The following is a 15,242-nucleotide window of genomic DNA, read 5'->3' on the forward strand; positions in this document are numbered from 1 at the left end:
AGTGTCACAAAATCTAATAATCTTAGATAATTAGAGACGTTCGATCTCCCATCATCACACTCTATGCCGTCAGTCAAACGATCAATACACTTTCAAGCTCAAAATTGTTCTATAAATAACTTCCGCGGCTTCTCATTTCAACCCCGTCCTCGTCCAACTCTCTCTCTCTCTCTCTAAAGTTCCGATATTTTCTCTTCCCAGATGTGCTTTTAAACCAGCATTTTTCCTAAAACCGAGAGGATTGATCGATTTTCTTCCATTTTTCTAAGCCAGCGTATTCGGTGTTCTTGACACAAAAAGCTCCAGACGGTAGCGACTGAGCGAGTCTCAGCTCCTAAAGTTCCCAGCTTTCTCTCTTTTTCGCGAGCTGAAAGAACTCTGTTTGGTTAGTGACAGACCGCAGAAAAGGAGAAGAGGATTTATTTATTTAGTTCCTGATATCTCGTTTCATCAGGTAGACTTTGCTGGGAATTTGAAAGCAGTTAGCTTCTGGACTGCCGGCTAAGAGATCCGAAGTCTAAGCTTTTGAACTGGAATTCATTTTAACCAGAGAATACTTTCGTTTTCTTCGTCGCTCTTCTTCTTGCCCCTCTCCAAAACTCTCATAATTAGTTGGAACACTTAGTAGCTTCTACCATTGCTACTGCTGCTGCTGTTATGGCAGTGGACGCAGGCGCTTTCATCACGAGATTGGGGATGGTGACGACCTCTGATCACTCCTCAGTGGTCTCGATGAACCTTTTTGTCGCCCTTATTTGCGCTTGTATCGTCGTGGGCCACTTGCTGGAGGAGAACCGTTGGATGAACGAATCCATTACTGCACTCGCTATTGTAAGTTCATGTGTAAACATTACGCATATATGTTTATATATAATGTGTGGATGTATGTATATGTGGGTAAGAAAATTGGACTTTGATGGCAGGGTTTGTGTACCGGAATTGTTATACTGCTCACCACAGGAGGAAAAAGCTCGCATTTATTAGTATTTAGTGAAGATCTTTTCTTTATTTATCTTCTTCCGCCGATTATTTTCAATGCCGGGTGAGTTTGGTATTTTTGGTCATATTTTGCATTTTTTATAAGGTCGTTTACATTGGAACACATCATTGTTATTGATGCTGGGTTTTTGCTGTTTGACCAGTGTGATTTATAGTTTCTTGTTAATATATAGAATTTTGCAGCCAGTATAGTTAAGGGTTAGGCTCTGCATTTATGCTCGATGTGACACTAGGAGTTATGCTTTCCTCAGTTTCATAAAGGTCGTAATTGTGTAATGCTTCCTAGATGTAGGCAACACTGTTAACTTCGCAAGAAAAGCATTGAAGAAAGAAGAACACCGAATAGAAAAACTTCTCAATTGTTTGGATACATAGACCCATTCTTGTGATTGATCTTTTTCTTCCTTTTCCTAATCAGGTTCCAAGTGAAGAAGAAACAATTTTTCCGCAATTTCATGACCATAATGCTGTTTGGTGCAATTGGTACTCTGATTTCCTTCGCCATCGTATCATTAGGTATCCTCAAGAACACGATATCCTTAATTGTCTTAGCTTAGGTTCATGGATATATCATATTACTGGGATATTCTATCACAAAAGCTTACTAGGGCGGGACTGCCCATGCAGTGAAAATAATTGTTTCAATCATATGTGCATGCTGTCATTAAAATTTGCCCCATAATGACTGTGATTACCCTCATAGTTGGGAGATATCTATCTTGATCCAAGCGTATGCCTGCTGTATGCATATCCTGGGATGGGATTCCAGTCATGCAGATGATATGAAACGTTTGTTCCATGTTCAGTTATCTAGCTCATTTTTTAATACACTAGAATAAAGACCAATTGAATGGAGACAATCAAACTTGTTTTGAAGTTATGGAAGTCACAGCCAATGGAAACATTCTTTTGTGGGGTCATCAAGTGACCACTCACAATGCAATTGTTACCATTCACAAAATTGGAGTTCAGTTAACAAAAGCAAAGACTACACGTGCGTCATCACTTGTATTTCTAATGATGAAGAAGATGAAGAATGTATATACTAATTTCGGTTGATAAGTGCTAGATTTTAATTGGGTTTATACTGTATATTCATGTCCCTTTTTCCTTGACCTAGGTGCTATACACTTCTTCCAGAAAATGAATATCGGTTCCCTCAAGATAGGAGATTTTCTTGGTACAATCATTATTACACTTTGTGTATATATATCATTCTTCATTCTGTTTTATATTTGGGACAATTTCCTTCCTGTTTACATATTCATTCCCTTGATTGCAGCAATTGGAGCGATATTTTCTGCAACCGATTCTGTTTGCACCTTGCAGGTACAAATGGCAATGAAGCTGTGGTACTATCACAATTCATAAAAAAGATGCTTCAAAACAATCCATTCCTTTTGTGCAGGTGCTTAATCAGGATGAGACACCTTTGTTATACAGCCTAGTCTTTGGGGAAAGCGTAGTAAATGATGCAACATCAGTGGTGCTCTTCAATGCAATCCAGAGCTTTGACCTGTCTCACTTTAGCTCAAGCATTGCTTTGCAGTTTGTTGGAAACTTTTTGTATCTATTTATCACAAGCACCTTGCTCGGAGTTTTTGTAAGTCTCTCTCTTGTTGCATGTGCTTGCTTGTGATTATATATTATTTAATAACCTTTTGTTGATCTCTTGCAGACTGGACTGCTTAGTGCATATATGATTAAAAGGCTCTATTTTGGCAGGTTGGTAATGTCATATATTGGAAATACCTAATTATTCTTTAATCAGAGCTGGAAGTGTCACCTGGTCTGCTGTTATAATAAATGTGATGGGGGAGTATTCCTAGCATTTCTAGGTCGTGCTTTCATATGTTTTTTGTTTTCTAATAACACAAACAGGCACTCTACAGATCGTGAAGTTGCTCTTCTGATACTTATGGCTTACCTTTCATATATGCTAGCTGAAGTAAGATTTTCCACCACTTAAACCTATAATTGCTTCTCTCTCTCTCTCTCTCTCTCTCTCTCTCTCGTAAGAAGGAATCTGACAGTCTAACCCCAAAACTCCTTTTTTTTTTTTTTTTGTCTTGCAGCTATTTTATTTAAGTGCTATTCTCACTGTATTCTTTTGTGGAATTGTCATGTCTCACTACACATGGCATAATGTGACTGAAAGTTCAAGAGTGACTACAAAGTATGTTAATTTTTAAAAAATACTATCATGAGCAGCTGGCACATTCTTTTTCATTCTGTTTTCATTTAGGAAAATCCAACCTTATGTGCTGTTACTGATGTTTCAGTAGTCTTTGTCGATCATTGCAGGCATGCTTTTGCCACATTGTCATTTGGTGCTGAGATCTTTCTATTCCTTTACGTTGGCATGGATGCCTTGGATATTGAGAAGTGGAGATTTATAAGTGATAGGTAAAAGGTTAATAAGTATGAAGGCAATTAGTGCCATGAAACACCTTCCTTGGTTGTAGAATATAAGTGGAATGTCACAAAGAGTGTTTAACTTTTGTTTTGTGTGGAGGTAACTTTGCTTTGTTTTTGTTTATGTTTCCCCTCAGCCCTGGAAAATCAGTTGGGGTGAGCTCAATTCTGATGGGACTGGTTTTGGCTGGAAGAGCGGCCTTTGTCTTCCCATTATCCTTCTTATCGAATCTGGCTAAGAATTCTCCTCATGAAAAAATCAACTTCAATCAACAAGTATGAGATTTTCGCAACCATGCTCTTACACAGTCTCAATGCTTTTAGAGAAATTGATGTATTGCATGTCTCCATGGATGATGAATCTTTGTTTTGCAGGTTACAATTTGGTGGGCTGGTCTTATGCGTGGAGCTGTTTCTATGGCACTTGCTTACAATCAGGTAAAAAATCAACATTCTCCATTTTATATGGGAAGTGGCATTGCATTAGTTGTAATCTACTGGGTGATGAGCTTCTCCTAGAAAACATTAACAGTCACCAACTTCAGTTTATGCTGCTCCTGTAGTTCCCGGTCTTTGCCTTGTCTTAATGGTAGAATAATGGGGAGGATTTTATGCTCTTCCTTCATACTTCGTGGATGCCTGGATTGTAGACAAGGAACTATAATTATGAATCAGTTTATGATAAAGATGACAATGAGCTCTTTATTTTTTGTATGCAGTTTACCAGGTCAGGCCATACTCAATTGCATGGGAATGCACTTATGATCACCAGTACTATTACAGTTGTTCTTTTCAGCACAGTGGTAAGACATCACCTCATTTCTCTAGAGAAACCAGTGGCAAAACTGCAATCAAGCCCACGTATCCAGACTTTAAAACATGCCCAGACCGTCTGACTGCCATTTGGTAGTTCACAAGTCCAAGAGGCTTTTAAGTTAGAACTCTCATATTCTATTAAACAAACACTTTGAGGTTTGGACTGGGCTCCTCGGACATTATATTGCTCATGCTCTTCATGACAATAATTATTTATAGAGTGAGCAAAACACACTTGGTTTTGATCAGAATCAAAACTTGCTTTTGTTTTTCCCAGCAATAGATCTTATTTTAACAGCTTGGTGAACACTGATATGGCACAGGAAAAAACTTTTTGTTGACTATGGTCCAACTTTGACAGTGTAGTTGTATTCTGGGGAAATCCATGGAAAACTGAAGTGCATTATAGATTTATTTTCTTCTCACGCACGCAGAATCAGTTTTTACTAATTTCTTATCAATTGATCTGTGCAGGTGTTTGGGTTGATGACTAAACCACTTGTGAGGATCTTGCTTCCTCAATCAAAACAGAACACCAGCATGATTGCATCCGAGCCATCCTCTCCTAAATCCTTCACTTTGCCACTTCTAGGCAATGAACATGATTCAGAGACTGACAAGGGCGGCCAACATGTGCCACGCCCAACCAGCCTACGGATGCTTCTGAGCCCTTCTCACACAGTCCACCATTATTGGCGGAAGTTCGATAATGCCTTCATGCGGCCTGTCTTTGGTGGGAGGGGTTTTGTACCCTTTGTTCCCGGCTCACCAACTGAACAAGAAGATGTTCAATGGCATTGAGAAGGATATCCAGCTGAAAGATACTAAAAGCACTAATTTCTGAAACTCGTAGGCAAGGCATGAAATACAGGTAAAAAAGAAAAATAATAAAAAGAAAGGCAGGGCATTAAAGGGGGCTTTGTGTGATTTATTAATACTAAAAGAGATTTTACAGTGGGTGGTAACAGCGTTTTTATTCAGCCTGGGCTGCTAGTAATTTTATTTTCGTGAGGTGATTCAAATTTTCAAGTCAACATTGGTTGTCAATGAGTTTGTGTCCTTGATTTGCTTAAAAAAAAAGAGAGGGATTGTGGCCTTGACAATATGTAGCTCTGCAAGTTTTTGACTGATTGTTTAATTTGATTTACAGATAATATTTATTGATTGTATTCTAAGGCCCTGTTTGTTTTTACAGTTCATATCAACTCATCTCATTTCATCTAATCGTTATAATTTTTTAAAATTTCAAAATAAAAATAATATTAAAAAAATATCTTCTAACAATATTTTATTTAACTTTTTAACTTCCATATTAACTCATCTCATCTGTAAAAACAAATGAGGCATAAATGGGGAATTTTCGTGTTCTCTCTTTTTTTTTTCTTCCCCTGGAAGCATGATTTTCATTATTGGCCATATATATATATGTATATATATATACATATATGTGGTTGCAAAACGTAATTCTGCTGCAAAGAAAGGGGAAGGGGGGAATTTGGAGCATGTTAGTGGAATGCGTTCGAAAATTCCGAACAACTTGGAGTCATGAAGACAAACGAAATACGTGGGAAATCATGATTTTCCCAACCTCCTTCCCTTTGTCTAGATTTTGGAAGAAAAGAATCCCTAAGTTTAATCCTCACTCACAAGCGGCATGTTGAAATCAGATATCGCCAATATGATTGCAAACGAAATCTAAACTGAATATAGAAACAAAATGAACCACTTCCTCAAGGTACGTGAAGAAGAGTCGTGTGCAAAACACATCTTTCGTACGGTTGACATGATAGGATTCGAGTTGTGAAAAAAGTTTCAATAGAAGTTTATAATTATATTTGTATATTTAAACAAAAATTTTATATGCAGTCATTTTTGCGTATTCTTTGAGCACTCTATTAATGTACTTGACTGTTACTTTTTTTTAATAAAAAATAATTGATACAGCCAATCATATCAATGAATTACATAAAGAGTATATAAAAATAACTGTATATAACAGAACTCGAAAAACGCATCATCAAAAGAACGGTTTTTGGGTCAATTAAAAATTTATTTCTAAAGTGAAGTAATATGAATTTGAAAGAAGTCTCAAAGTAGCAAACAGGTTGGTGAGCAAACCATGGTGAACAAGAGGAAGAAGGTACAGTTTGTCAAATCAAACATTGGATACAGGTACGTACTCGGGACAAATTCTAGTCAGATATTACAAAGTAACATCGTGAATCAATTTAAATCAGACAACAGAGAGAAAGGGGAAGGGGGGATCGCAAACATTGGATACAGGTACGTACTCGGGACAAATTCTAGTCAGATATTACAAAGTAACATCGTGAATCAATTTAAATCAGACAACAGAGAGAAAGGGGAAGGAGGGGCGATCCCCCCTGTTGTAGCTAGACTGTGGATCAATAGCCATGTCCAGAATGAGAAACAGGATACCATCAAGACATTACTCCTCTTGTCGATAGAAATTTAACATTTAAGTTTTCCTGTCTAACAATTCATTAATAATAATAATAATAATAATAAGTTGGCACTGCAGAAGAAATTGCAAATTCAGATCTATTCAGGTTAATAAACTTACATTAAGTTCTAACACCAACACTCCAGAAATATCCCACAAAAGTAGATGACCAACATTCACTGTGGCACATATCAACCCTCATTATGCCATTACATGGGCTTCTTTTTGGTAAACACCAACGAATTGGTTATTTCTATATGCACAATTAATAGAAGTTACTATATCACATATCACGTACAAAAAAAAAGGGTATTTGCGGTGTTAGACCCATTCTAATAATAAACCAAAACAAAAAAAAAAAAAAAAAAAAAAAAAAAAACAACTCAGATCATCTATCGTTCTAAAATGCTTGGTGATAGGGCCACAAAAGTGCTCTCTCTTATGGATGAATAAGGTATCCGACTAGCACACTGATAAGAGCAACCATACACACATAAAATAAGGGGAAGCCCATCTGAATTCTTCTCACATTGTTCTTCCTCAACACTTCCTGCAGAGCCAAAAAGCCAATGTGAAGTCGCTTAGACTCCCGAGCGGGGGGTGGGGGGGGGGGGGGGGGGGGGGGGTGGGGTGAAGAAGGGGAATAAACTTTAATTATGACAACGATAGCAGCTAGAATAAGTCTTTAAACTTCTAATTATGACAAATATGGCAACTAGAATAAATCTTTCAGTTTAATATTAGTGGTAAAAGAGATATGACATATTACAGTTAGTTAGCAATGACATGAAAAGCAGCAAGACTCGGATTGTGGAGTAAGTGAAGTTTAATTACAATGATGATAAAAGTGAAATAAACAGTAATACTAGATATAGTCATAGCATATATAAGCCTCACACACTCCCTTTTAAAAAAGTGGGCAAATCTGGAACCCATAAGAAAAATTCAGTTTTTTTCAAATGGAGTGCATGGGGCTTGCACATCTTAGTTCTATAACCCAAAGTGCTTAATTCATATTTCTAGCATGTGGGTGTTTCTTAATTATTCATACACTATTGAATGTTCAATAATTTCATGACAAATCCTGAAAATAATGCTATTTATTAGTTTTGACATAAAAAAAAATGCAGGAGATTCATTTATGGGAGTTGTGCTGAATACTGGAGGGGCAAAGAAAGCACGGTCATCGACAAGATAAAAAACAAAGGATTGGGATGTATAAACTTCCACATGTTAAATAACATAGAGCCAAACTATTTGTCATTTCAGATTTTCAATATAGTGCCGCAATTTATTTACTAAGACGAGATTATATGCATCTTGCGAGCATCACAACATCAATTGCTCATCAATCAGATTAGTATGAAAAAGAAGATTGCACTAAAGAGATTGTAGTTTACTTAAATCATCAAGGAGGGAAGTTTTAGATGAAACTTCAAGAAGTTAAACCCTCATAGTTAAAAATAATTATAGCACTAAGAAGCTTTTCAAAAAATTGAACTTTTATAAGTAACCTTGGCCAAAAATGGACAAAAGCTCAAATTAAAGACTGCAGTCTCTAAATAGGGAATGCTCTGTAATATCAACCAGCGTTTTCAATGGTATCAACAATCAACCATCCATTTTTTTCCTCTTCTATTTACCTTTCCATTCATTTAATCTATGTATGAAAGAGTTGTCACTTGAACCTAGGACCATTGCTATTTGTTTCAATTCGCTCGTCTGCTTGTCTCACCCATTTTTCATAGGCTCAAAAAAGGAAGTGGCGGCAGAGAAATTGATGCATAACTTACAGCAAAAGTGATTAAATCTACTCATGTGAATTACTCACCAATTCATCCTTAAGTGTATCCTTCTCTACAGTGGTCATATTCCTCTCTTCTGTCAGCTTTGTGATTGTAAGTTCAGCCTGCAAATAGTTCCAAAAATCTTAACTACTTCCTTCTTCTTGAGGTGCTTCAATGAGAAAATTCAGGAAAAGTGGATTTTAAAAATAATATAATGAAGTTGGAACTTCCTGCCATACAAAAAATTGAGGAACTCAATTTGGTATTGGGCCATATAACGGAGGGTCTTCTTACTACCTAAAATAAGATTCAAATTGACACATGATACACCTTTCCACCCTTCATGCATCCTCCCCTCCACTAAAAAGAAAAAGAAAAGTTTCTAACCCAAACACATGGACCAAAAAACAAGTACAAGCACAGTATGTCTTTGAGGTTCCCTACTAAGAAGTTGAGGCCCTGTTAGATTGAGAAGTGATCTCAACTCATCTCATCATTACAATTTTCTCAAATTCCCACACAAAATATAATAAACAATTCAACTTTTTCAAATCCCAAAACAATAATAATATTAAAAAAAATATTCTAACAATATTTTATTCAACTCATCTAAAACCATATCATCTCATTTCAACTCAACTCACTATCCGAACGGCACCTAAATGTATAGCATGGGAAACTGACCTCTCTGAGTTTTGAATCCATAGTATTTAGCTTTGATTTCATATCCTCAAAATCCTCAGCAATATTCAACTCAACAACATTCTTCACTGATTTCAACCCCTCCACATCGTCAGAAGGTCTTGAGTCCACACATTTGGCTTCTCTTAACTCATCCAATTCCTCAGCAGTTTCAATCAACTTGGCATCCTCAGCAACCTGGCACAATTACATGAGAAATGGTTTGTGAAAATCATCATCAGTATAGGCAGAATTCTATAATTATTTCCATTATAAGCTAGGGATCACATCAAATACTCTATCCTTCCAAAATAATTGTTTTCTACAGACACAGATGAAAAGGTGCAAAAAGGCTGGCATGGATATGAGCCATAGGACACTACACAAGTAACAGCTCTATAAAAGATTCCCAGTAACATGATAATGATGAATTGCAGAGAGAGAGAGAAAAGAGAGAGTAAAACAAAAGAGAAAGTTTCTTCAAGATAGCTTAAACTGACAATTGTTTTTTTATAAGTAGCTTAAACTGACATATATGCATTACCTTTCGAGGTGGAGGAATGTTTTCAACTCCACTGAGCAGTCTTTGCACCAGAGTTTCACTAGATGGATCTTGCTTCAAGGCTCCATTACATGGTAAAAGTACTGGAGAAGGAGGTGGACTAATCAGGATCACCCTTAGTTTCTTCTCCTCAATATATTTGCTACTATCTTTTGAAAACTGTCAAAAGAAGAAATTAGTTAATTAAACTGAGTGAACCTAATTAAATGGAAACCTTAAATTTTACCATGTCAGAGGTAAGATCCTCCTCAGTTGTCCCGAAGGGGACAACTGTACTTTGAATCAGGAACTTGTCTTTGCATTGCATATCAGGTGGAGCGACACGCTGAGCTTGCATAGTAACTGCATTGACCAAGATGTGAAGAGTGAAAAATCTACTGTAAATGGTAGCAGATATTTAAGGTATGACACGAGAAAATGTTATTCATACACTGATAACAACCTTTCCAGAAGCTTATTTTAAATTTTATTTTTCTAGTTTCAGATCGGTATCTTTCAGTTGGATTGTCTGCTTCTTTATTCAAACTAACTTTCCACTAACATGCATAAAGTGATTTTCTATTTCGTACATATAACATAATAATACATAATTATCTATACATTAACTGAGAACATCAGTCAAAGATATCAGCAGCAAAAGCCCGCAGAATGCAGTATCTAAGAACACAAGGAAACGAGCGTACCTGTGAAATCATATGTTGCTTTGGGCTTAATAATACCAGTATTCGGTCGCACACAATACTTCTTTGGAGAAGTAGTTTTCACCTGCCAACAAATTTTGTTAGTTTAATAACTATCCATCAATCACTTCCATCGAACCGAACTTTCATTTCTTGGATTCTTTTCACAAGGATTATAAATAGCACATTAAAAACTGGGGCTGATTTTTGTTGATAAAAAAATTATGACTATATTCTGAAAACATAAATAATACTGCATGAGCCGCATCTGGTCATGGCACCTTGAAAGCAACATACTGATTGGAGTTATTCCCAAGTTGAATTGAGCATGAACTTTGTTTCTTCACCTCAACTGGGAGAGAGAGAGAGAGAGAGCTTTGTCAGTATCACACCCTTTCAGATAAATCCACACTGACAATGGGCTAGCAATGGTAGGAAAGTGGAGGTGATAATTAAAATATGAAGGATATCTGTGATAATTAAAATATGAAGGATATCTCTTTTCCGTAACAGGGACAGCATGACAAGGTGTGAACAAAAAAATATGGATTGATCACGGAAATTTGACAGAACAAACCCAACTCCACATGCTAATCTGAGGCTATGTTCACCGTACTTGCAACTAAAAATTACTATTGACTTTCAAGGAGTAATCAAGTTTTATGCAAACATAATATCAGTTTATTCTCTGCTCATTAACTGGCAAAAGTATGAAATCTAAATGACACAAACTATATGCAGTAGTAACAACTACAAGGACGCCGTGGAAGCTACTACCTTAAACCATACAACCTTAGTATACAGCTCATACGATATCAATCCTTTAACATGGTTAAATGATGATCATCAACAATATTTGAGACATGAAATATGTTTAAACCAAACAGAAAAAAAAAAAAAAAAAACATTTATCCAATTTACTTACAAGTAAATTTAAATACTTGGGGCTGGATCTCCAAAAGCTCCGTAGCCATGACTATAAATCAGCAGAAAACAAGCCAATTAGTCTTTTAAAATGGATTGAATGCAGTATCAAACGCTTAAGAAGAGGGAATAGCCTGATAATACTGATTTCGCCATATGATAAAACATACAAGGGGAGCAGCCTTTTTCTAAAAGGTGCACCCATCATTTAGTTACAGGTCTATAACCTTTTTTTTGTAGGTACGGGTCTATAACCTAAACAGCCAACTAATTATACTCGGCATGTAATTAAAGGTCTACAACCCATTGATTGCGGCCTGTTTGGACATCCCAAAATGAATTAAAATGCCGCATTTCATTAAAACACATAAATCTGGTACAGAGATTGCAGTCGCACTGCTTCTTATTACAAGCTCATTATTGCCCTGTGAATGCAAATAAGTCGCAGAACAAGGCCATTCTGGTTCTCGACGTCTCATGTAAAGTCCAAACACACCGTTAATGTCGAAACTCTTTCTAACTCTTAAAAAAAAGAAAAAAAAAATAGAACTCCTCCAAATTATCCAAACCTATACGTCCCAAAACCCTAACTTTCGAGACCCGTTTCGCACTGTAATGGTAGGCCAAAGTCCAAAAAAAAAAACAACCGCCTGAACAACCACTAAACACTCGAATACACTTAATACAGAGGAAAATTGTGCTTGTGCAGAGAATGCATACAGAAAACACACCGATTTCGTTTCTTTAAACGGGGATCAAAGTTCAAAGTTCACACCAAGAAAGAGACGAATCCGACGTGTTGCGATGCTTCTTCACTTTGAAATCGAAATTGGAGTTGCACAGAGAGAGATGTTTATAGTTGCCTAGTTGGTGATCTGAAAAACAGAGAGAGAGAGAGAGAGAGCAGTGAAAGCAAAGAAAGTAGGAGTGGAAATAGTGCGTATAGGGAGATGGTGGCGTCGGTTACGTGGGGGATGGCTCTTTTCTGAGCGGTTGTACCCGCTACGTTCCGTTGTCCTTCCGCATTCACGGAAATCTCAACTTCAAATCCAACGTCTTCTACGGCTTGGCCTTTTGTATTTTTTTATTTTTTTGAAAAAAAAAACAAAATATTATGAGTTAACGTCATTTAAAGTGGCATATCAAATTTACATTATAATTATATATAAATAAAAAAGAAATTCACGTACCACATTTATGTTTATTAAGTAAAATTTTAGATTTTTCTATATAGATTGTATTTTTAATTTTTTAATTATCACAAAATTTAATTAATGTTTTTTAGTGCAATAATTAAACAAACACGACTCATGAATATCCTTTAAGAGTAGATTTGTTCTTATCTCATCAAAAACTTTTGTCATATCAGCATTTATCACTTTTGAGTTAGCGGATTAAAGATGAAACCAGCAATTTGAGATTTTAAACAAATGGTAAGGAGCATATAAACAAATTTAATAAATATATTTAAAAATTCTTCTAAAAATACAATATGATATATGTGGTAAGAGAAATAATATTTACAGTCGTGAGTGTACAAAAATTATATAATTTTTTTGAAAAAAATAAATAAATACGAGATTCACATAAAAAAAAATTAAATTTTTAATAATAAATTTTATATTTTTTTAAAATAATTACGACGTTTACGTACTTTACACGTAGCATTAGGTACGAGAATAAGGGTTTTGTATTATTATTGTAGCTTAGCCTCGAAGAATCCGTGATGCGAGGAAACTTGTTTGGCATAACGCAATAAAGTTGGCTGGCTACATCAGCTCGCCCACTGCATGCTACCGTATGTCGTCCCCAAAATTTTTTTTTTTTTTTAATAATTATAGCCTAAGTTTCAAATTAAAAAAGAGAAATTTATAATTTTAATATTAAATAAATATTATAAAAATTATGAATCTCTCTTGCACGATGTTTCAAACTAAAAAATATATCTATTTCAAACTCCAAAAGTGGAGATAGCAAAGTGAAAACCAAGAAGTTACCCAAATAGAAGGGAAAAAAAAAGGTGGTGAAGAAAAGTAGTGCATGTCTGAATTAAACATGATGAGTAAAGTTCTTCATTTTTGACTTACTTTTTTTGTATTTTTCTCTTTTCCCTGTTTTTGGAGTTGGGGAAAGGTTGGAAGCTGTACGCAATTGATGCAAAGTATGACATCATGATCTTTATCATAATATATGTTAGAAAGGGTGCATAAAGTAGCCTAAAAGCTGCTACTATGCTGTGTCTTATTATTCCAACGGGACGAAATGGGGAGGAATCTAAGAAATTGGGCTAAAAAAAAAAATAACAAAAAATTATAATCTTAAGTTATGAATTTTTTTATTAAAAAATAATTCTTCTTATCTGTCACTATTCACTACTCCACACTCTACTCTCTATGAAAACACATCAAACTCTATGAAAAAAAAACTGTCAAACGTGGGGTGTGGAAGTAAATAGTGACTGACGTATAGTAAAATTTTTTATCAAATCAAAAACTTGTGTTATTTTTTTAGTAGAATCTATATTATTTTTTGTAGTATTATTATTATTATTATTTTGAAAAAAAAAATATCGATTTGATTCTAGCCTTAGTAGATAAGTAGCTTGCTTGCTGTATGTCCTTCCAAGGACTTAGAAACCAAGTGGGAAATGAAAAAAAATAGGCCCTCTTCTATTTAATATTCATAAATTAAAATTTATAATCTGTATTCTCTTTAAGCATGACAATTTATGGACGTTTTGATCTTTTCGTAAATAAATGTGCAGCAAAGTTAGGTTCTCGGTACAACAGGTAGCTAGGCAGGTGCTTGTAACTCAAGCTTTCATTTATATTTTAGTACTTATATTGGTGGAAGGCATGGCTCTAGAAAATTATGGGAGTCGAATTGATTTCTAATTTTACATCAATTTAAATCGTTCTAGTTAGAAACTAATTAACCAATTAAAATTGGTTAGATTCAAATTGATCTACACAATTTAGAGCGATTCCAATAGATTCAGAATTATGTGTCTTAATTGAATTTTATTTTAAAAATAATGCTAGATACAGTTTTAATATTTGCAAGCTATTCGTTTTGAAAAAAATGGGATCTATTATTTTTTTTTCCATACAAGTCATATATTTATTTACTTTTTTCAACAGAAGTGCGCGAGACTTCCACATCTTAGAAAAACAAATATCATTTCTCATATTTTAAATGTGATTCATTATTTTTCATATGAAAATACAAGAAAACTACATACAATTAGTAAAATGGGTGGAAAATTAAAAGGATACAAATATGTGTTTGCTTTATTTAATTGAAGAGAAAAAAAGTACAAATAGGAGATAAATTAGTATTTTGTATTAAATTTGTGATTGCACAAAATAATACAATTACCATACCTTATAATCTAGTGCATTTATCTTTTAAAATTGAAACATTCAAAGCGACTGCACGGTATTTATACACACCACGACTGTACGTAGCATTACTCCAATTTAAATAATTGGTTATTAATGTCTAATTCGATTTCAATTTTTAGAGACCTGATCATAGTTAAAAGAGCAGCACATTTTAATATACTATTTAATGAGTGACTCTACCAATATTACCACCACTCTTGTTGACCTACCTCCCACAACTTCCCTCAATTCCTACTAACTCGTCCCTATCAACATTAAAAAGCCTTGAAAATACAAGTAATTGTAGGTTATTGTCAAGATGTATGGATACATGAGGGTCAAAGATGAAAATTTTAATTATTAAATATAAGAGTGTGCAAAATTATTAGGTTATGCGAAAAAGAAAAAAACTATATCAAATTGTCATAACAAATAAATAATTATATCAAATTATGCGGTGAAAAACAGTACTCATGATTTTAACTCCCAACACTCATTTGATAATCTAAGTTTAAGTTTGTACATAAATGT

At 34.9% G+C, this 15,242-nt stretch overlaps 2 protein-coding genes across 6 annotated transcripts; one reads left to right on the forward strand and one right to left on the reverse strand.

The window, feature by feature from the left end:
- Window positions 1-200: 200 nt before the first annotated feature.
- Window positions 201-5,391, forward strand: LOC121241800 (sodium/hydrogen exchanger 2-like). Of its 5 annotated transcripts, none has more exons than XM_041139656.1 (15): window positions 201-385; window positions 455-831; window positions 924-1,042; window positions 1,418-1,515; window positions 2,120-2,179; window positions 2,282-2,328; window positions 2,408-2,602; window positions 2,678-2,724; window positions 2,881-2,947; window positions 3,075-3,175; window positions 3,304-3,405; window positions 3,552-3,690; window positions 3,790-3,852; window positions 4,134-4,217; window positions 4,705-5,391. In XM_041139656.1, exons 2-15 carry the CDS (start codon window positions 658-660, stop codon window positions 5,029-5,031), a joined length of 1,623 nt encoding a protein of 540 aa, XP_040995590.1. In that variant the 5' UTR covers window positions 201-385; window positions 455-657; the 3' UTR covers window positions 5,032-5,391. The 5 variants fall into 5 exon arrangements, with proteins under 5 accessions (XP_040995590.1, XP_040995597.1, XP_040995585.1 ...); XM_041139663.1 differs by having other exon boundaries at window positions 459-831; XM_041139651.1 differs by having other exon boundaries at window positions 201-831.
- Window positions 5,392-6,708: 1,317 nt separating this feature from the next.
- LOC121242193 (vesicle-associated protein 2-2-like) lies at window positions 6,709-12,339 on the reverse strand. Its single transcript, XM_041140089.1, has 9 exons — window positions 12,060-12,339; window positions 11,330-11,380; window positions 10,686-10,756; window positions 10,408-10,489; window positions 9,951-10,066; window positions 9,707-9,883; window positions 9,166-9,360; window positions 8,526-8,603; window positions 6,709-7,244 (listed from the first exon to the last, which is right to left on the reverse strand). The coding sequence occupies exons 2-9, from the start codon at window positions 11,376-11,378 to the stop codon at window positions 7,134-7,136; spliced, it is 879 nt and encodes a 292-aa protein (XP_040996023.1). The 5' UTR covers window positions 11,379-11,380; window positions 12,060-12,339; the 3' UTR covers window positions 6,709-7,133.
- Window positions 12,340-15,242: the final 2,903 nt, after the last annotated feature.

Source organism: Juglans microcarpa x Juglans regia, chromosome 1D (genome assembly GCF_004785595.1).
Source record: "Juglans microcarpa x Juglans regia isolate MS1-56 chromosome 1D, Jm3101_v1.0, whole genome shotgun sequence".
Classification (NCBI taxonomy): Eukaryota; Viridiplantae; Streptophyta; class Magnoliopsida; order Fagales; family Juglandaceae; genus Juglans; species Juglans microcarpa x Juglans regia.